General features: G+C 61.1%; 1 protein-coding gene across 1 annotated transcript; it reads right to left on the reverse strand.

Annotated features, from left to right (window-relative positions):
- Positions 1-575: 575 nt before the first annotated feature.
- Positions 576-13,560, reverse strand: MVP (major vault protein). The gene is given in 18 exon segments (XM_063355386.1): positions 576-797; positions 950-1,138; positions 1,290-1,416; positions 1,515-1,631; positions 2,041-2,252; positions 2,578-2,716; positions 3,469-3,666; positions 5,807-6,057; positions 7,037-7,195; positions 7,654-7,779; positions 8,514-8,750; positions 9,428-9,522; positions 10,445-10,576; positions 10,652-10,775; positions 11,471-11,666; positions 12,268-12,442; positions 12,994-13,021; positions 13,023-13,560. Coding segments are annotated over 18 exon segments (2,754 nt in total). The 5' UTR covers positions 13,128-13,560; the 3' UTR covers positions 576-653.
- Between the last annotated feature and the right edge of the window lie 7,415 nt (positions 13,561-20,975).

The raw sequence follows: 20,975 nt of genomic DNA on the forward strand, positions 1-20,975 counted from the left end.
TTGAACCCCTTCCTAACGAGCGCAGCACCCGCAGCCAGCCCATGGGGTGGTGGCGGGTCCATGGGGCGGCAACTGGGGAGAGCGGAGCGAGGGAAACTACGTGGGAGAGGGGCCAGAGGCTCCCAGGGGCTCTCGGATCCGGCCTGACGCCCCCGTGGCAGCCCCCAGCTCCGTCGCGGGTGGGCGAAGATCGGGTATTACCAGGTCACAATGTGGGGGTCGCTGTGCCCTGTGACCCCCCCATATCGTGGGGGGATCACTGTGCCACGCCCCCCTCCCCCCCCCCCGACCCACTGTCCCCTGATCCTCTGGGCTGCATCGCTGTGACGTCGCTGTGACGTTGCTCATCCCAGTACCCGACCGCTGGCGACCTCACAGCTCCCGACACCCTGGGGGCTACCACAGGGCTGCCCTCGCTTGCCCTCATGGCTGACGTCACAGAAACCATGCCCCCCCCGCCAGCAGCAGGGAGTCCCTGCTTCTGCAGCCGCACTTCCAAGCCCCGCCCCCCCGCCACCTCCGATGTCACCGCCCCCGGCCCTGACATCACCGTGACATCACACGGACACCACTGCTGCCAACTGCTCCCTTTATTGGGCTGCTCCGGACGGTCCGGGGGTGGGTGGGGGGTGGCAGCCCGGCGACCTGGGTGCTCAGAGGGCGGGGCCCTGGGGGGCGGAGCTCTCCGGGGGCGGGGCCAGCCCCAGCAGCCCCCGGGCGGTGGTGAAGAGGTTGAGGGGGGCGTTGCCGTCGGTGATGAGGGTGGACTGCAGCCCCAGGCCCTGCAGCAGCTTCACCTTGGTGGGGGGGAACAACACACACACCTCCCGTCAGGCCACGCCCCCAAACCCCGCCCACGGAGACTCCGCCCCCCGGGAAGTGCCATGCCCAGCAAAGCCCCTCCCACCCTGCAGACACACCCCCCCTCCCCATGCCCCCCACCCCTCACCTGGAGCTCGGGCCCGGCCCGGGCGATGTCTCGGATGGTTTCGGGCCCCAGGGCGGCTGCCACCTCCCGCACCCGCGAGGCCTCCACGTCCGCCAGCGCCTGGGCCCGCGCCGCCTCCGCCTCCCCCCGCGCCCGCTGCGCCCGCACCTCCTGCGCCTGCAGCCGCTCCTGCCGCGACAGCTCCGCCTCCTGGGGGCGGGGAACCATCGGGACACGCCCCCGGCTCCACCTCCATTGGGTGGGACACGGCAGGGACACGCCCCCACCCCACAGCTCTGCCCCCGGGCCCCGCAGGGCACCTCCCCGGGCAGGTCCCGGCCGCCCCCCCCTTCCCCCGCACCGTCTCGATGGCGATGGCCTCCGCCTTCAGCTTGGCCTGCTGGATGGCCGCTTCCCCCTCAATGCGGGCGGCCTCCGCCCGGGCCTGCGCCTCCGCCCGCGCCGCCCCCGCGCTCTCCACAGCCGCGCTGGGGAGAAGGGAGGAGAGAGGGAAGGGCAGTCACACCCCCAGCCCGCCGCAGAACCCCCGCCCCGCACCCCCTCGCCCGCCGGGAAGATGGCCGACCTGAGGGCCTCCAGCTCCAGCAGCTCCCTGCGCGCCCGCTCGGCCTCCGCCTGGTCCAGCAGCCGCTGCCGCTCCAGGCGTCCCCGGGCCTCCTGCGCCAGCCGCTCCGCCTCGTGCCTGGGGACAGGAAGCGAGGGGTCAGGGGGCGCGGGGGACATGGGGGGACATGGCGGGGAAGCTGGTCGGGTGGAGGACATGGGGATGTAGGGGTGTAGGGGGACATGGTTGGTATGGGGGACATGGGTGTAGGGGACATTTAGGGACATGGGGGATCACATGGAGGGACACAGGCGATGCGGCAATATGGGGAGAGCATTGGAGGAGATGGTGGGGCTTAAGGGACATGGGGGGGGACACTTGGGGATGCAAAGGACACCGAGACCTAGCAGTGGCCTCCTGGGAGTTAGTGCTGATGATCTCCAGCTGGAAGGTGGGCTGGGGGGACACAGGGGGACACAGGAGGAACCTGGTGGGACGTGAGGTGACCCGGGGGGGACATGAGGTGACATGGGGGGGACATGGGGACCTGGCTGCGGCCTCCTGGGAATTGGTGGCGATCTCGATGGCCAGCTGGACACTGCGCTGCAGGGCGTCGCGGGTGCGCTGGTCCACAGGCTCCACACTCTGGATGTCGACACTCGTCACCACCAGCCCGTTGGGGGCAAAGCGGAGCTGCTCCCGCAGCCGCCCGCCCTCATCAAAGCCAAACACGGCCGAGCAGATGAGACGATTGGAGTTCTGGGGACAGCAGAGATACATGAGACACTTGGGGACATCGGGGTCCCCTGGGGACATTGAGGAGGTTGAGATACTGGGGACATGGGGGGATATGGGGAACATGTGGGGCTTCCTCAAAGCCAAACAAGGCTGAGCAGATCAGCCTCCTTGAGTTGCTGGGAGATGAGGGATACGCAAGACACTTGGGGACATCAGGGGGACATCAGGGACCGAGGGAGACCCAGGGTGACATGGAGGGGGGGCACAAGGACGTGGGTGAGGCGGGTGGAAGTGGGGGTGGTTGTGCGCAAGGGAGGGGCTGCGCTGGGGGCGCAGCCGAGGAGACCTTGTGGAAGTCGTCGAAGGTGACGGCCGCCACGGCGCCACGCACGCGGGAGGCCAGGGACTTGCAGGCGTCGCCCACGAAGTCGGGGACGCTGAAGAGGCGCCCCAGCTCCTTGGGGTCCTTGGGCACCTCGAAGTGCCTGCGGAGGGGGAAGAATGATCCACCCTCAGGCCCTGCCCACCACAGGCCTCACCCACCCTGGCCCTGCCCACTGCCATAACCTCGCCCCATCCTGGGGCCACGCCCACCCCAAGGCCATTGGTCACCTGGCTCTGCCTGGCTGTTAAGCCCCACCCCCTGGCTGCCAACCACGCCCTCTCCCTAGATGCCCCACACACGCTGTCTGACCACGCCTGCACCTAGCCCCACCCATAGTGCCTGACCATGCCCTCAGCACTGAGACCATAGCCCCACCCACAATGACCACGCCCTGAATGCCCAGGCCACACCCCCTTGCCTAGCCCCTCCCACACTGCATGACCACACCCCCAACACTGAGGGCACACCTTCCATCTAGCCCCACCCACACTGACCACGCCCCCAATGCCCAGGCCACACCCACTTGAGTAGCCCTGCCCATGCTGCATGACCACGTCACCAAGACCACACCCCCCTTGCATAGCCCGGCCACAGTGCATGACCACGCCCCAAAGACCCAGACCATGCCCCCTTGAGTAGCCCCACCCACACAGACCACGCCCCAAATGCCCAAGCCACACCCCCTCCCTCTAGCCCCACCCACAATGTCTGACCACGCCCCAAGACCCAGGCCACACCCCCAGTTTGACCACTGTCCCCACAGCCCAGTCCTGCCCCGCCCCAAATCTGTTTCCGCCCCTTGCCCTAGCCCTGCCCCTCCCACCCCAAGCCTCGCCCCCGAGCCCCGCCCACCAGTTGTAGGCCAGCTGGAGCTGGAGGCGGGCGTGGTCGGCCGTCTCGATGGTGACGATGTCAGTGCAGAAGTCGGGCCCCAGGCGGAGGCAGAGGCTGCGGCGGGCGTGGGGACGCTTGGGGCGCCCCGCTGAGAGGGACAGGACTGTCAGCTGCTCCCCGGGGCCCAGCACCACCAGCTCGGGGCCCAGCACCACCCTGTGACAGGACGAGAGCGTGTCAAGGGCATGGGTGACATGTCGGGGGCACCACCCTGCACAGGAGGGGACCACGAGGAGGCCAAGGACAAGCCACCACATGCTGGGCCCAGCACCATCACCTGCTCCGCGGTGGCTCTGAGCCACCCTGCCGGGCCAAGGACATGCTGTGACATGTGGGTGCCCAACACCACCTTGTGACATAGCAACGGACATGTGCCAAGGACGAAGCTCACAAGACAAAGACAGGCCAAGGACGTATTGCAGCAGCACAGTATGGGTGAGGTGGGGAGGGACCTCTGAAGACCATCTTGTCCAACCTCCCTGGTCAAGCAGGGCCACCTGGAGCTGGCTGCTCAGGACCGCATCTAGTCAGGGTTGCAAATATCTCCAAGGATGGAGATTCCACCACTTCCGTGGGCAACCTGTGCCGGTGCTCGGTCCCCCTCACAGTGAAAGTGTTTCCTGGTGTTTAGAGGGAACCTCCAGTTTGTGCCTGTTGCCTCTGGTCCTGTCACTGTCCTCTCTGCACCCGAACGTCAGGTATTTATATACATTGATAAGATCCCCCAGAGCCTTCTCTTCTCCAGGCTGAAGAGTCCCAGCTCTCTCAGCCTTTCCTTGTAGAAGAGATGCTCCAGTCCCTTCATCTTTGTGAGCTTTCTTTGGTGTGTCCGTGTCTGTCTTGTACTGGGGAGCCCAGCACTGGACACAGCACTCCAGGTGGGGCCTCACCAGTGCTGAGGGGAAGGATGAGGTCCCCCACCTCCTGGGAACACCCCTAACGCAGCCCAGGACACCATTTGCCACCTTTGCCACCAGCTTGGTGTCCATCAGGACCCCAGGTCCTTTTCTGCCGAGGTGCTTTCCAGCCATTCAGCCCCCAGCATATACCGGTGCACGGGGTTGTCCCTCCCCAGGGGCAGGACTTTGCACTTCCACTTGTTGGTCTTCATGAGGTTCCTGTCAGCCCGTTTCTCCAGCCTGTTGAGGTCCCTCAGGATGGCTGCCTGACTCTGGTGTCTCAGGTGTCCTCTGCAAACTTGCTGAGGGTACCCTCTGCCCCATCGTCCAGCTCAGTAATGAAGGTGTTAAACAGGACTGGACCCAGTATTCACCCCTGGGGTACACCACTAGCTACTGTCCTCCAACTAGAGCTCGTGCCACTGATCACCACGCTCTGGGCCTGGCCATTCAGACAGTTTTCAGTGCCCCTCGCTGCTCATCCAGCCCAAACTTCATCAGCTTCTCTATGAAGATCTTGTGGGAGACAGTGTCAAAGGACTTCCTGAAGTCTGAGTAGACAATAGCCACCGCTCTCCATCTACAGACCCAGGCATTTCATCAGAGATGTTCATCAGATTGGTCAAACATGACTTGCCCTTGGTGAATTCACGCTGACAGCTCCTGATGATCTTGTCCTTCACATGCCTGGAAATGGTTTCTAGGATGAGCTGCTCCATCACCTTCCCAGGGATCGAGGCGAGGCTGAGCGGCCTGTAGTTCCCTGGGTCCTCCTTCTTGCCCTTCTGGAAGATGAGGGTGACCTTTCCCATCTTCGGACACTTGTCCCAGTTGCCATGATTAATCAAAGATTATCGAGTGTCCTCTTAATGACATCAGCCAGCTCCTTCAACACTCATAGTTGCGTCCCATCTTCTTTGCTCCAGACTCTCCCCCTGGTCTCTGGAGCCTGGGATCCCCAGTGTGACTTGTACTGAAGCCAAGGATATACCGTGACACAAGAGTCCCTGCACTGTCACTTGCTTCCCAGGGCCCTACACGACCAACTCTACACCCAGCACCACTCTGCAACATGCCAAAAACACGTGAAGGACATGGGTCACATGCCAAGGAAGCACCAGTCCCCACACCGTCAGCTGCTCCCCGGGGCCCAGCACCGCCAGCGCTGGGCCCAGCATCAGCCGGCCACAGACATGCCAAAGACACTGGTCACACGCCAAGGACACACGATGGCACAGGGGTCACAGCAACATCACCTGCACCCTGGTGCCCAGCACCCTCCTCAGTGTCCCCTCCATCCCCACATCCTCCCACATCCACACCTCCCGTACATCCACTATGTCCTCCATGCCCTGCCACGTCCCTTCTCCCCCGCGCCCAGAACCACGGGTGCTCACCGTGCCCGCCGCTCCCGGTAGTCGTAGACCTGCACGGCGGCATTGTGGGGCACCTGGTAGGTGATAGCGCGGGTGCAGTCACGTTGGGGGACCCCAGCGTCCAGGATGGAGAAAGACTGGACACCGATGTCCATGCCGCGGATGTCTCCACGGGCTGCGGCCAGCAGCGCCTCCACCCCGGGGGGCAGCTCCTTCTCCCACAGCTCCTCAGACTCCGTCAGCATGTAGGTCTGGCCCATCACCACCCGCACCTGCAGCCAGAGCCACCTCAGGGTGCTGCTGGGCTCTGACAGCAGCTGGAGGGCTTGGAAGCACTGGAAGGGGGTGTCTGGGTGGCTTGGAGGGCAACAGGAGCACTTGGATGGGGTTCAGGAGTACCAGGAAGGGGTGTGGGGGATACTGGGGGGGGTTATGGAGAGTGTGTGGAGGCACTGGGAGAAGGTATAAGGGATACCAGCAGCACTGGGATGTGGTGGAGGGGTACTGGGGGCACATTGGGATGGGGTTTGGAGGCACTGGGAGCAGGTATATGGGGTACTGGGAAGACTGGGATGAAGGGGGGGGGGGCATCTGGGGGCACTGAGAAGGAGGCTGGGAGACTGGGACTGTGTTTGGGGGCACTGGGATGGCATACATGGAATACTGGGAGTGGTGGGAGGCAGCGAGTGGATACTGGGATGGGGTATACAGTTACTGAGAGCACTGGGAGTGGGCTGGGAGCACTGGGACGGGGTATGGGGAGCACTGGCGGGGACGTGGAATACTGGCATGGGAACTGGGGACATGGGGAAAGGTATGGGGGGCTAAGGGGGGTTGCATGGTTATGGTGGGCTGTAGGGGTTATGGGGAATTATGGGGCCCCATGGGGGGCTATGTGGCTTACGGGAAGCTACAAGGGGCTACAGTGGGGTTCGGCAGCTCTAGGGGTTAGGGGGGAGCTCCCGGGGTCTATGGGGGGCTGTGGAGGAGCTGTAGGGGGGCTATGGAGGATGATGGGGGGCTACGAGGAGCTATAGGTGGTCTATAGAGAGCTGCAGAGGACCGTGGGGAGCTCCATGAGTCTCTGGGGAGCTCTAGGGAACTGCGGGGGAGCTGCAGGGAGCAGGAACAGGGCTACGGGGAGCCACCAAGGTGGCTGTAAAGGAGCTACAGGAAGCCACAAAGGCCAGCGGGGGGCTATAGGGGGCTACAAGGAGCTGCAGGGGACCTACAGGGAGCCGGGGTGGGCACCTTGCCAGTGCGGATGTCGCGCACGTAGATGCCCTCATTGTCAGCAAGGGCCACGGCCCGGCGGCGCTCCAGCACGGTCACCTCAGCCGGTGGCACGTACTCGAGGGGCCCCCGGGCCAGCCAGCGGTCACCTGCCCGCCGTGTCACCTCCTTCCCCTCCTGAGAACGCAGGGATAGCATCAGTGACCAGCCTGGGGATGCAGAGACCCCGCCACCCCCTGGATGGGGACACAGGGACACAGACATTCCCCCATGGCCCTCTGCCACCCGCTGGCCTGAAGACATGGTGACAGGGACACCCTCCCTGTGCGGGAGGGACTCCCTCCGTGTCCCTCTGCTACCCACCTGGCTTGGGGACACAGGGATGAGGACAGGAGTCCCCACAGGTGTCCTCTGGGGCCTCCATAATCCTCCAGGAGTCCTTCATGTACCCCAACTGTCCCCAGGTGCCCTAACTGTCCCCAGTGACCCCCAATCACTCGTGGGTCCCATCCCCCTCCCATCGTCCCCATTGTCCCCCAACCACTTCTGGTTGCCCCAGTCATCCCAGGCTCACTGGGCCTCCCCCCCTAGTTTCTCCCAGGGGATCCTGAAACCCCAAGTGTCCCCTGGGCCACCTCATTGGTGTCCTTGATGGTCTGCAGCGCTTGGAGCAGCAGCCCCTCATCCTCAGAGAGCACGTAGACATCCTGGATGCCAGCCTGGAGCCGTTCGCCCGGCTGCAGAAAGAAGGACTTCTCCCCCTGGGGACACAGGGACATGTCACCAGCAGGACAGAGATGTGGCAAACCCATGGGGACATGCGGACACAGTGGAACATGAAGTAAGAGCATGGGCACACAGTGGCACAGGGGAGAAGGACATCAGGTCATGGCAGGACACAGGGCAGGGACATGAGTGCATTACAGTCCCTCAGGGATATCTTAGGGTCCCTGTGGACCACCTTCAAGACCTTTGGGGGTATGTCAGGGCCAGAGTCTTCTGGTTCTTGGTGTCCACCCATGGGTTCCTATGGAAGCTTAGGGTCCCTCAGCAAGACATCAGGGCTCACATAGGTGTTTTAGGGTACCTTAAGACCACATTTGCGACCTTTGGGGATGTGTTTGGGTACATCAGCGCCACCTGTGGTCACTGGGGCCCTCAAGGGTACATTAGGATCCCTCAGGGATACCCTATGAACTTTTAGGGACACCTCAGGGGTACACTGGAGTCCCTTGGAGCCACCTTTGAGACTTTTGAGGACACCTATGCATAGAGAAGGTTCCATCAGAGCCACCCAGGTGTCCCTTAGGGCCACTCTCAGGTCCTGGGAGCCACATTTGGGTACCTTGGGGCACCTTAGGGTTCCCCGGTGACACAGTAGTGGTACATCGTATATCTTAAGGTCCCTCGGGACCACCTTTGATACCTATGGGACCCTACATTAGGTCCCTTGGGACCAGCTGCAGGTCCCCAGGGGCCACCCTTGTGTGCCCACCTTGACAACAAGCTGCTGGCCCAGCTGGGGCTGCCCATTGGGCCCCACGGGGTCGAGCACCACACAGTACTGCCGGGGGCCCAGCGTTGTCACCGCCACCTCCGCCACCACCTCCTCGAACACCTCCGGGATGTAGGCCTCGCTCTCCGCCTGGGTCACCAGCCACTCCTCCCCAGTGCGCCGCACCCGACCCTCCTCATCCTCAAAGGTCCGCGTTGCCCGCAGGTGTAGGGCTTTCTGCAGGGAGGGGACACAGGGGGAGATGGTGGGTGATGGGACACCCAAAGGTCGCCCCAACTGGCCTTGTCACCCATAGGCACAGGGAGACGGGGTGATGGGACCCCCAAACCTACTCCTGAGGGACCTCATCACCTGTGCATGCAGGGGGACAGAGATGGGGTGGGTGGAGGGAGCACAACCCCCTGGAGGGTCCTTGTCACCCATGAGTGCAGCAGAACTCATATGCCCATCCTGGGTGTCCTTATCCCCTGCAGGTGCAGGGGGCACAGGACCCCCAAACCTATCCCAGGGGGTCTTCATCACCCACGGGTGCGGCAGCAAAGGGGTCATGGTGGGCTGCAGGGGGACTGGAGGCTTTTCGTCATCCACTGAGGCAGGAAGAACAGGGACACCATGGGTGAAGGGGATGGGACGTCCTGGAGAATCCTCATCACTCATGGGCACAGGGGCCACGGGAACACAATGGCTTGGAGGGATCCCCAGGTCCCACTGGAGGGTCCTTTTCACCCATGGGCACAAGGGGTCAGGGTCATGGTGGATCAGGGGGTGATGGGACCCTTCACGCATCCTGGAGGGCTCCTGTCACCCATGGGTGCACAGGACCCCCAAACCCAGCCCAAAGGGGCCTCATCACCTGTGGGCACACAGGAGGCGAGGGCTAGGATGCCCAGTACCTTGTCGGTGAGGATGTAGGCATCCACAACGTCCACTACTTCCTCGTAGACACCGGGCAGGTAGGCACCCACCTGCTTCACCAGCCACTCCTCACCTGGGAGCAGGGTGACGGGTGCTGGGGGAGCTGAGGACACTAAGGGGCTTGGGGAGGCAGGGGACTGGGAATCCCAGGGGTTCTGGGGTGGGATGTGGGTCATGAGGGTGCTGGGGAACAGGCAGCACAGGGTGCCACAGAGGTCCTGGGGTGCTGAGGGTCCTACGGATCTCAAGTGTCCTTAGGGGTGCTGGGGGCAAGGGGTCCTACAGGTGGGATGGCAGCCCTGAGGGTGCTAGGGGGTCCGAAGGGTGGGATGGGAGGATGCTAAGGGTGCTGGGACCTGGGGGTTCTGGTGGTTTGGAGAGTACTGTGGGTGCTGGGGGATAAGACAGGGTCCCAAGGGCACTGCACGGCTGGATGGGGTTTATGGGGGGTGGGATGGGTGAGCTGGGGATCCCAGGGATGTGTGGGGGGGGGTCCCATAGGGATCCTGGGGGTGCTGTGGGGTGGGATGGAGGCTTATGGGGGGGTGGGATGGGAGCACTGGGGATCCCAGGGATGCTGTGGGGTGGGAGGAGGTTTATGGGGGGTGGGTTTGGAATGTTGGGGATCCCAGGAGCACTGAGGGATGGGACAGGGCTCCTGGGAATGCTGTGGGGTAGGAAGGGGGTGCTGGCGGTCCCAGGAGATGGGATGGGGGTGCTGGAAGCCCCAGGGGTGCTGCTAGATGACGTGGAGCTCCCGTGGGTGCTGGAGGGTGACAGAGGGGTACGAGAGGTGTTGGAGGGTGAGAAAAGGGTCCCAGGGGTATGGGGTGGGGTGTCCCAGGGTACGCCAGGGGTGCCTTCAGGCAACAGAGGGGTGCCATGGGTGCCCAGGGGTAGCACCAATGGTACAGGGTGATATCACGCCAGCTGACACCAAGGCCACTGAGCAAGGGCTGAACCCAGGAGGCCACCGGGCTGTCACCGGGTGCTACCTGTGACGCGGCGGGTGCCATTGCGGTCGAGGCACTCCTTGCGTGCTCGCAGGCGGATGGCCTGGTTGTGCCCAATGACAGTGGCCTGCAGAGTCTCGGCCACCTCCACCTCCTTGCGGGGGATGTAGGTGTCTGTGGGAAGGTGGCACCATCAGCCCATGGGTCCCCCAGGGTGTCCCCAAAAGGGAGTATCCCCCCTGTGCTCACTGGGACCCTCGAAGAGCCACTCGTCTCCTGCCACGAACTTCTTCCCGTCCTCGTCCGTGAAGTCAAGCAGGGCCCGCAGGCGCAGGGCAGTGTCAGCCAGCACCATCTGCAGTGGGGTGATGTCCTGGGGACACACGGACACGGGGTTGAGGGAGAATCCCCTGGGGACACAGGTGTCACAGCAGAGGTGTGGCCGACATGGGGACAAAGGGTGCATGGGGCACTTTGGAAGATGCCCTGGGGACACTCTGAGGACACAAGCGGCACGGTGGGAGACATGGGGGCCACGGGGGAGTCACAGCAGGGGACGTGGGGATGCATCTGGGGGGTCACCATGGGGAATGTGGGGACATGGGGGTCATGACAGGGTTGCGAGGGTAAGGGGGCACAGGGGTGACAGTGGGGGACACGGGGGGTGAAACCCTGGGGACTGGGAGACAGGTTTTTCGCTGCGGGGCGTGTGGGGGACAGCCTGGGGATGGAGAAACAGAGAACGCTCCAGGGACAACCTGGGGAGAGGTACATGGGTTCGGAGCAGGAAGAGGGATGAGATGCTGGGGGCTATAGGGGGCCATGGCGGGAGGCTATAGGAGCAATGGGGGGGTGATGAGGCAACTATAGGAGCTGGGGGGGGGAATTGGGAGGTATATGGGCTACAGGAGCTGTGAAAGACGACAGATTATGGAGCTACAGGGGCTATGGGGGGCCATGGAAGGCTACAGCAGTGAGTTACAGCGAGGTTATGGAGCCTACAGGGGACCATGGCGGGGCTACAGAAGCTGTGGGGAGCCCTGGGGCTGCTATAGGGGCTACAGGTACCTGCTTGATCTCCTCGCCTGGGTATAGGGGGAAGGGCTCCTGGACCAGGCGGATATCAAGGTCGGCGTGCCGCAGACGGGCCTGCCCCGCTCCGTCGAGCATCACGGCCCCCGTGGGGCCCCGCACCACGGGGTTGAGCACCACGCAGTAGTGCCGGGGGGGCACCATCACCATGCGCCTGGGGGCGAACACCACCCTGCCGGCAGCCCCCCCGTTGGTCCCCTCAGCCCTATAGAGCCCCCAGGGCCCTACAGAGCCCACCAGCCCCTCGACCTTCCAAAGCTCTGTAAAGCTCTATAGAGCCCAAGTCTCCCAGTCCTATAGAGCCCCACAGCCCCCCTTTGGCCCTCTACAGCATGATGGATTCCCCATGACCCTATAGAGCCCCTATGGCCCTACGGAGCCCCCAAACACTGCCCACAGCCCTATACAACCCCAATGCTCCCCAGGGACCATAGAGTCCCCATAGTCCTAAAGAGCCCCACAGCATCCCCCACAGCCCTAAAGGGCGCCAACGGTCCTACGGATCCCCTCAAGCCCCTCATGACCCTACACAGCCCCCCAAACATCCCCCACAGAGACCCCACACACCTATAAGTCTAGACTGCCCCATAGCCATGGAAATCCACCCCCTGCCCCGTAGCACCCATGTCTTGTAGTCCTACCAGACAAAGGGGTAGGACCCATCCTCCCACAGATCCCCACCTGGCCCATAGCATCCACTCTTTGTGGTCCTGCCAGAGGTGGGAACCGGACCCCCACAACTCATAGGCGCCCCCCTGCCCCATAGCACCCACCTCTCGTGATCCTGCCTGATGTAGGTGTGGGGCCCAACCTCCACACGGGTGACATTGCTGTTGAGGTCCAGCACATGGACATAGTGGTAGGGGGGTATGCGGATCACAGGGTCCTCCATGGGGCAGCAGACTTCACAGTGGGGCAGGAGACCTTCCCGGGGTGTAGATGAGCTTGCTGTGGGGCAGAACAGCTTGTTGTGGCTCACAGACTTTGCCACAGGGTGGAAAAGCGTGCCACGGGGCTGACGGAAGTTGCCGTGGGGTGGATGAGCTCATCAGGCAGGGGAGGGGGAAGGACAGAAGACATCGCCATGGGGCTTATGGTGGGGTGGGAGACCTTGCCACAGGGTGGAAAAGCTTTCTGTGGGGCAGACCAGGTCGCTGTGGGGCAGAAGACCTCGCTGTGGGGCTCATGGTGGGGTGTGAGACCTCGCCACAGGATGGAGAAGCTTGCCGTGGGGCAGATCAGGCTGCTGCAGGGCAGATGGGGACGCTTGGGTGGGGCAGGAGACCTCACCATAGGGCTCACGGGGGGGCAGGAGGCTTTGGCACGGGGTGGGAAAAGCTTGCCGTGGGGGTGAGACTTTGCCATGGGGCAGAGGAGCCCCCCGCAGGGTGGGATGCCCAGGGTCCCTGCCGTGGGGTCGGGAGCTTGCTGTGGGGCAGGCGAGCTCGCCATGGGGCTGGGGGGAAATGGAGGAGGGGGGGGGGGGAAGGAGACCTCACCGTGGGACAGGAGATCACCTCGCCGCGGGGCAGGACACCTCGCTGTGGCGCAGGACACTTCCCTGTGGGGCAGGACACCTCCCCGCGGGCGACGAGAGCACGGAAAAGCCTTCGCCCAGCCCCGCCCGGCCCATCGGGGCCCGCCCCACAGGCCCGGATTCACACCCCACACGGCGCCCCCGGGCAAGATCTACCCTCCCCGGGAGGATCTACCCCACCCAGGGCACAACCTGTCCTCCCCCACCCCCCAGGGCTGTATTTGCCCCTGCCCGGGCTGGATTCACCCCTCCCGGGGACACGGTTCGCCCCTGCCCGGCGCCGGGATTTTCCCAGGGGGGCGGGGCGAGGCGGGTGCGGACACAGGGTGCGGCGGGGGCGGGCGGGGACAGAGGCGTCAGCGCCGCTCCCGGCCCCGGCCCCGGCTCCGGCTCCGGCTCCGGCCCTGGCTCCGACCCCGGTGCCGGTCCCAGTCCCGGCTCCAGCAGGGACTCGCCGGGCGCAGGCCCGGACCGACCGACCCGGCGCCGGGCCCGGCCCCGTTGCACGGCAACCGGCGCCGCCATCTTGCCCGCCCGCAGTACGCGTGCGCCGCTTCCCTCCCGCCCCCGCGGGGGACAGGCCCGGGGAGGGGGGTCTGAGGGAATGGGACGATGAGGGGGGTGAGCTCTGGGGGGACAGGCCTTGGGAAAAAGGGGACACATGTGCCCCCGGATGAATCCAAGCGGGGGTGCGGGACACCCAGGGGGTGTGTTCCCGGCCCCCCCGGGTGATCTCTAACCCCGGCACCCCTCTCGCCCGCAGGTCCTGCCCAGCGCCTCGGTGGCACAGCCCGCAGCACCCGGGGCCACCGCCATCGCCCCTGGCCGCGGCTTCATGTGTCTGTTGTGCCAGGACCTCGGTGCGCCCCCCGCTGCCGCGCCTTCTGGGGGGCTTGGGGCGAGGGGCACAGTGGGGGTGATTAAGGGGATGGGACCAGGGGGAGCAGGTGGGGGACATTAGGCGATGGGTAAGGGGAGGTGGGGAGCCCCTGGGACAAGGGAGGGGACGTGGAGAGCCGTGGTGGGGATGTGGGGACCAGGAGAGGGGACAAGGTGAAGGTGGTGGTATGGGGATGTGAGTGGCCCCGGGGTGATGTGGGGCAGAGCAGGAGATGTGGGCACGGGGGCGTGATTTGGGGTCTGGGGGAGATGAGGCACTGGGAATGCTGGGGGGGGGTTAGGGAAGACTGCTGGGGGACACTGGGGGTGATGGTGGGGAGGGGTGAGGGGATGTGGGGTGCCCTGGGCACAAGGGAAGTGACATGAAGATTGGCTGGGGGGACATGGAAACCGGTGAAGGACGGAGGGGGCGTGACATGGGGATATGGGATGAGGACGGTGGGACCCAGGATCAGGGGAGAATGTGGGGGGACAGTGGGGGATGAGATGGGGACCCAGGGGGTATTTTAGAGCTCCTCTCTGACACAGCACCCCACCCCGCAGGTTACACTGCCACCAGTGCCACCCTGGAGCCTGGGCAGGGTCCGATAAGTGTAGGGGGTAGCAGGGGCCCCTGGCGTGTCCTCCGGGTGACAGATCCCCACCCCACGACCCCCAAGGTGGGGGATGTCCCAGTGTTCAGGGTGTTCCCAGGTAACAGATGCCGCCCTCCTCTCTGCAGGCTAACCTGCCCAGCACCCTAGGGACACTGCTGTCACCTCCCGCCCCCTCCCAGGCCCAAGGCTGCCTGTCACTGGTGGCACCAACCTTCTCCTGTTCCTGCCTGAACATCTGTGTCCCTGGGACAGGGGGATGCAGGGCACCCCCAGGCAACTGGGACCCTTGGAGGCCTGGGTCCTCCAGACGTGGGCGGAGGGGCTTGCAGGGATGGGTTCCCTGGACTCCTAGGTCCCCCAGACACAAGCCGAGAGGTTTTGGAGGGTGGGGGGCAGCTGGACACCTGGGTCCCTCAGAAACTGAGGGGTTCATGTGGGAGGTGGAGCGTGGGTGGCTGGGTCCCTTAGTCACCTGGGTAAATTGGATGTGAGGCACAGGATCGTTTAGGTTGGAAAAGATTTCCTGAGATCATGTGGTCCCACCTCCTGCTCAAGCATGGCCACCTAGAGCTGGTTGCCCGGAACCGTGTCTAGGTGGCTTTTGATCATCTCCATGGATAGGGACTCCTCAGCTTCCCTGAGCAACCTGTGCTGGTGCTCACAGTGAAAGTGCTTCCTGATGTTCAGAGGGAACCTCCAGTTTGTGCCCGTTGCCTCTGGTCCTGTCACTGTCCTCTCTGCACCCGACCGTCAGGTATTTATATACATTGATAAGATCCTCCGGAGCCTTCTCTTCTCCAGGCTGAACAGTCCCAGCTCTCTCAGCCTTTCCTTGTAGAAGAGATGCTCCAGTCCCTTCACCATCTTTGCGAGCTTTCCTTGGTGTGTCCGTGTCTGTCTTGTACTGGGGAGCCCAGCACTGGACACAGCACTCCTGGTGGGGCCTCACCAGTGCTGAGGGGAAGGACCACCTCCCCCGACCAGCACTCCTGACGCAGCCCAGGACATCCTTTGCCACCAGGGCATGCTGCCAGCTTGTGGTCAGCTTTGGTGTCCACCAGGATGCCCAAGGCACATACAAACACATGCACACGTAACACGCCCACAAGTGTGACCACAGCGCACAGACGCTCTCCCCACACTATGTGTCCTTCCTGTAGCATGAGTACAGACACGCACTTCTCATGCCCACGGGACCCTGACCCAGTGTTGATGCCACACGTTCACTTTCCACTGGGCTGAAAAGATAGCAGTCTCTACGAGATTTGTGGAGAAAAGAGATGATGGTCATCAGCTGAAACAAGCGCAGGTCAGACAGGATGTGAAGGACAGAAGTCAGTAAGGATTATGAAGCATTTGAACGTCTCTGGAGAGGTTATGGACTATGTTCTTCAAGGGTTTTAGGACTCTATTGGACAAAGCCCTGAGAAACTTGGGGTGGCTTCTGTGTTGATCCTCATGTGTGCACGCGGTTGGGCTGGAGACCACCCAAGGTCCCTTCCCACCTTGATGGTTGAGTGATTCTGTCACCTCTGATGATCCCCGAGTTCCTCCTCTGCATGTGGGTTAGCACCAGGTATCCCCAGAGCTACATCATCTTGGTGGTGGGATCTTCCCTTTTGGGCCCGAAACATTTTAAGTTCACAGTTTAATTACACGTGACTACTTGCTCAGAACCATCCCTCCTCACAGCCTGCGCCACCAGTGCATGTGGTGACAAACCAGAGTGATATCATGACAGGAGAATGGCTACGTTTTAACGTAGGAGAGATGGAGGAGGAGATGAGGAGATGGAAGATGACCTCCAGTGGCAATATGGAGGCTTTGGGTTAGAATCAGCTTTCTCAGAGGAAGGATAGGCTGACGAGGAAGCTTTTGCCCCTCCTAGCACTGGAGGTCTTCCCTCAGCTTCCTAATGCAGCCTTCCAGGATCTGGCACATTTTGCTGCTTCTGCCTTGGGAAAGGATGGATGTTCACAGTAACTCCCAAGTGTCCTCGTGTCCCCAGTTGTTAACACAAGGTGCAAAGGAAATGTGGTGCCGTTCCTTCAGACTGGTGGTTTTTTTCCTCTTTCTGTGTGCAAGTTTGAGATGGCAGCTGGAAAGCCATTTGGGAGGCCTGTAGGACCTGTGAAGTCCACCTGGGAAGAGGAGTGGGGAAAACATGGTGCCTGGGCAAGACAGGTAGTGGAAGAGCTGATGGCAGGCAGGGGTGTGTGCCTCCTTCTCCTCCTGTCCTCCTTGGCAGGGGACTGGAGCCAAGGCTGCGAGACATGAGATGTGACGCTGCTTCCCTCTGATGGGAAGTCCCCAGTAACTCTTGGCGGTAAGAAAGTCTCAGGGTGGTCCAACACTCCCAGCTGCAGCTGGTGTTCCCGAATTCCACGTGCACTGCGAATGGCTCTTTGGTGGGAGGAGTTGCTCGGAAGGGAGTCGAGCTTGAGGACAGTCCTTCCCCTCCTTTGTGATGCCTTTGTGAGGCTGAGGGCTGCGCTGAAGTGGCCCTGCTGGTTCTCCAGCATCCCTGCCAGCAGTACCTGAGGCCACACCAGACGGAAGGGGCTGGTGACAGCACAGAATCTTTAGGCACTGGCTGCCCTAGTGGCGCATGTTCAGGGAGCTTGGAAGCAGGGCTAAAATATGTCAAATTGCCGTGCAGGTTCAGTGAAGTACTGAAACCCAACCGCTTGCGTTGGTCACTCTCATTTCTACCCCCAGCTGGGAAAGAAAAGATTGCTGAGAAGCTGCGTGAGGAAACGCCAACTGCTCAGGGGGGTCCTTGAGCGCCACCAGGCATCAGATGAGGACTGTGACTGTGGAAGTTAAAACTTCCTTTGCACAAATGAGGAGGAGAAAAGAGCAACTGAGAGGATGGGGACACGGCAGACGGTCCCGCCAGTCAAAAACTGCACTCCCTCGACCCTGACTTATCTTGGTGTCTTTTTGTTGCTGTTTTGCTTTGAGGTGGGGGAGGGCATCTGGCGTCTTGTCATAGGCCAGTCCGGCCTAAACCACGACAGTTGCTCTGCCAGTAGCTCTTTCTAAAATCGTCTGTTTCTAAATCTCATACTTTCCCACTACACCAGTTGTGTAATTTGTCAGTTTATAAACTGAGGCTCTGCCTGTGGTCCCCCAGATCTCTTCTCGTCTGACTGAGGGTGGTGGTTTGTTCTCCTAATTTGGGGATTTCCTTCTCCTTTAGCCTCTGGGTTTCTTTTTGCCACTTCTGTCCCTTCCCACCTTCCTCTGTTGGCAGACCCGGTGAGGCACAGCCGAAAGGGCACCAGCTGCCTTTTTACTGCCTTTCGATTTCACCCCTTGGCAGTGAGTGGCAGAAGCCTCCCAGCCCACAGAGGTGGGATTTGCTCCTTTAGAGCAGATCCTGCGGGGTCTTTTCCCTTGTTTAATCACGACTTGTGGTGTTTAGTAACACCCTGTTGGCGAGGGCGGCCTGGGCTCTTTGGCCTTGCGTGCTTCCCACGCTGCCTTGATGCACACACACATGACGCACACACACATGATGCACACACACAAATGAGGAATTTTCTTGCTCCAACAGACCGACTTCAAAGGAGTTTTAAAGGGGTTTTTTTTGGTAAGAACTAGTTCCAGATTTCCTTTCTTTCCGGGCTCAGTTGCTTCTGAGCCCCTCAGAGCCAGAGGGTTGGATGCATTTCTGGTCCTCGCGGTGACCGCCCTCCCTCACGAGCTCCCGCTTGTGCTGCAGGGCCTGTCCCCTGGCTTTGGGGCAGCAGAATGAGCCAGGTCAATGTGCCCCACAGCGCCTGCGGAGGAGCCAGGGCTGCCCTCAGCTCGACACGGCGCTGCTGGTGCGGGTCCTGCTGGTGCGGGGCAGGGGAGTCCGCACCACGGAGTTACTGCGGTCAGCCCAGGCGCCAAAAGCAGCCGCCGAGCCAGCGCCGGGACAGCCCGTCGTAGAGGAGTACGGAATATCGGTGGTGCGGTTTTAAATAAAAGGAATGGCTTCGTCACTTGGTGTTGGGCTGCGTTGGTGTCCTGCTCACGGAGAGCTCAGGTGGCAGAAGTCGCTGAAGTTGCCTTTGGGCCGCAGGCTGCGAACTTTCACTGAGATAAGTTGAACTTGTTTTGAACTTCTGCTTAGTTCTGTGAAGGAAGGCCCGGAGACCGGTACAGCCCAGGAGATAAGGAAGCTGCTGCTGTCAGCAGAGGCGGCAAACTGACCAGAACAGAACATGTCAGGGCCCTTCTGGCGACAGAGGGAGAATCCAGTGAGGAATAAGAAGACCCCAGACCATAAATTACCGTTGGACCAAGGGGCCCGTGCAAGGGGCCTGAAGAGTGCGTGAAGGGCGGGAGCACAGATTGGGAGGGTGTAATTGCCCAAGAATTTCTTTGTTCTGTGTCCCCCTCCAGAGGCATGCAGCTTCAGCTGTCCTTGCTGCTGTACCACTTGAATCAATAGGTATTTTTTGGGGGGAGTGTTGCCTGAGACTGCTGCGGGAAACGTAGGATGAAGAAGCTTCTTTAAGACCTGCTGGCAGATGCCCCTAGGGCAGTGTGGGGCGGGTCTCAAAGACACCAGAGGGTGAAGGGTTAAGGCAAATACCCCGAACCCACAGACCTAGCGGGGCAATTGTCACTTTGCCCGGCACATAAATATTTCTTGAGAGGAGTATCCAGCCATCTGGCCAACCTGGATAAGCTCAGACCAACACAAAAGAAAAAAAAAAAAGGAAGAAAAAAAAATGTTTTCTGTCAAGGAAGGAGTAAAAACGCGCAAAAAGGGAAGTGGTTTGGGGAACTCAGTTCCAATGGTGTGCACGCATTTGGGCTTGCAGCGTGCAGGCTAAGGGCCAAGTTCCCAACAAGATGCAGGCGCAGGTCGGGATATTCATAAATTCAGAGCCTTATTTGACAGAAATAAAACACAGGAGCGTGAGTGTACAAGCACAGGCATTTTGTTATAGGGTGCCTCAAAGACACCTGCTGGTGCAATGGGATTCCTACTGCAGACAAGGAATCCCGCCTTCGGTCAGTCTTTGCAAATCTGGCAACTCTCGGTCTCACCCAACAGGGTCCATCTCCCCAGGAACCACCAGAAACGGACCCCCCGGCATCTGGAAGATTTCCCAGACACAGCCCGGGAGACCTTCCAGTGCGGATGAGCAGCTGAGGACAGGGAGCAGCTTTCTGGTGCCAGCACGACCCGTGCTGGTGGAGACACCACCAGTGTCTTGGGCCTTGATGGTGTTACTTTCACAAGTAAGTCCCCGTTGTTCCCGTACAACACATGCGTCATCAATAGTTTACCACTTGTTCCCATTTTGTTGGGCCCATACTCTGTGCTCTAACGGATAGAGCACGGTTCCGCTGTGATTTAATCCCGGTGCAATGAATGGGTACACAGTGTATTCCGAAGCATTGCGTATTGTCAAAACAAAAGCTGTGGCTTTACTGTCAGTGGGGTCATAAGTGAAATTAATTAGATGCCACCAAGATTGGAAATCCCTTTTGAACTGAATCGCATTATCTCAAATGACCTTCCGAAACTCAGTGAGCAAGGTGCTCTCATCGCCTTCCCTTATAATTGTTGTTACAGTAGATTGCACCCCTAACTGAGAAACATGTAGGATGCAGAATGTACTAAAGATACGGTATTGATTAGCATAAATAAAAGAAGTGAAGGTCTCCAACCTGTGGGTCAGGTTTGTCAACATCTGAACCATATTTGGCTCATGGTGACGATAATCGGCTTGAGAGCAGCCTTGAGGGGAAGGACTTGGGGGTGCTGGTGGATGAGAAGCTCAACATGAGCCGGCAATGTGTGTTGGCAGCCCAGAAAGCCAACCGCATCCTCGGCTGCATCAAAAGATGCGTGGCCAGCAGTGCGAGACAGGGGATTCTGCCCCTCTGCTCCGCTCTGGTGAGACCCACCTGGAGTACTGTGTCCAGCTCTGGGGCCTCAGCACAAGAAGGACATGGAGCTGTTGGAGCGGGGCCAGAGGAGGGCCACAAAGATGATCAGAGGGCTGGAGCCCCTCTCTGCTATGAAGACAGTCTGAGAGAGTTGGGGTTGTTCAGCCTGGAGAAGAGAAGGCTCTGGGGAGATCTTATAGCAGCTTTCCAGTCCCTAAAGGGTGCCTACAGGAAGGGTGGGGAGGGACTCTTTATCCAGGAATGGAGCGATAGGATGAGGGGTAATGGTTTTAAACTGAAAGAGGGGAGATTTACATCAGATATTAGGAATAAACTCTTTATACTAAGGGTGGTGAGCCCCTGGCCCAGGTTGCCCAGAGAAGCTGTGGCTGCCCCATCTCGGGAGGGGTTCAAGGACAGGCTGGACGGGGCTCGGAGCAACGTGGGCTGGTGGGAGGTGTCCCTGCCCAGGGCAGGGGGTGGCACTGGATGATCTTTAAGGTCCCTTTGAACCCGAACCACTCTATGATCTTATGATTCTGTAATTACT

The sequence above is a fragment of the Chroicocephalus ridibundus genome, chromosome 18 (assembly GCF_963924245.1).
Source record: "Chroicocephalus ridibundus chromosome 18, bChrRid1.1, whole genome shotgun sequence".
NCBI classification, from domain to species: domain Eukaryota; kingdom Metazoa; phylum Chordata; class Aves; order Charadriiformes; family Laridae; genus Chroicocephalus; species Chroicocephalus ridibundus.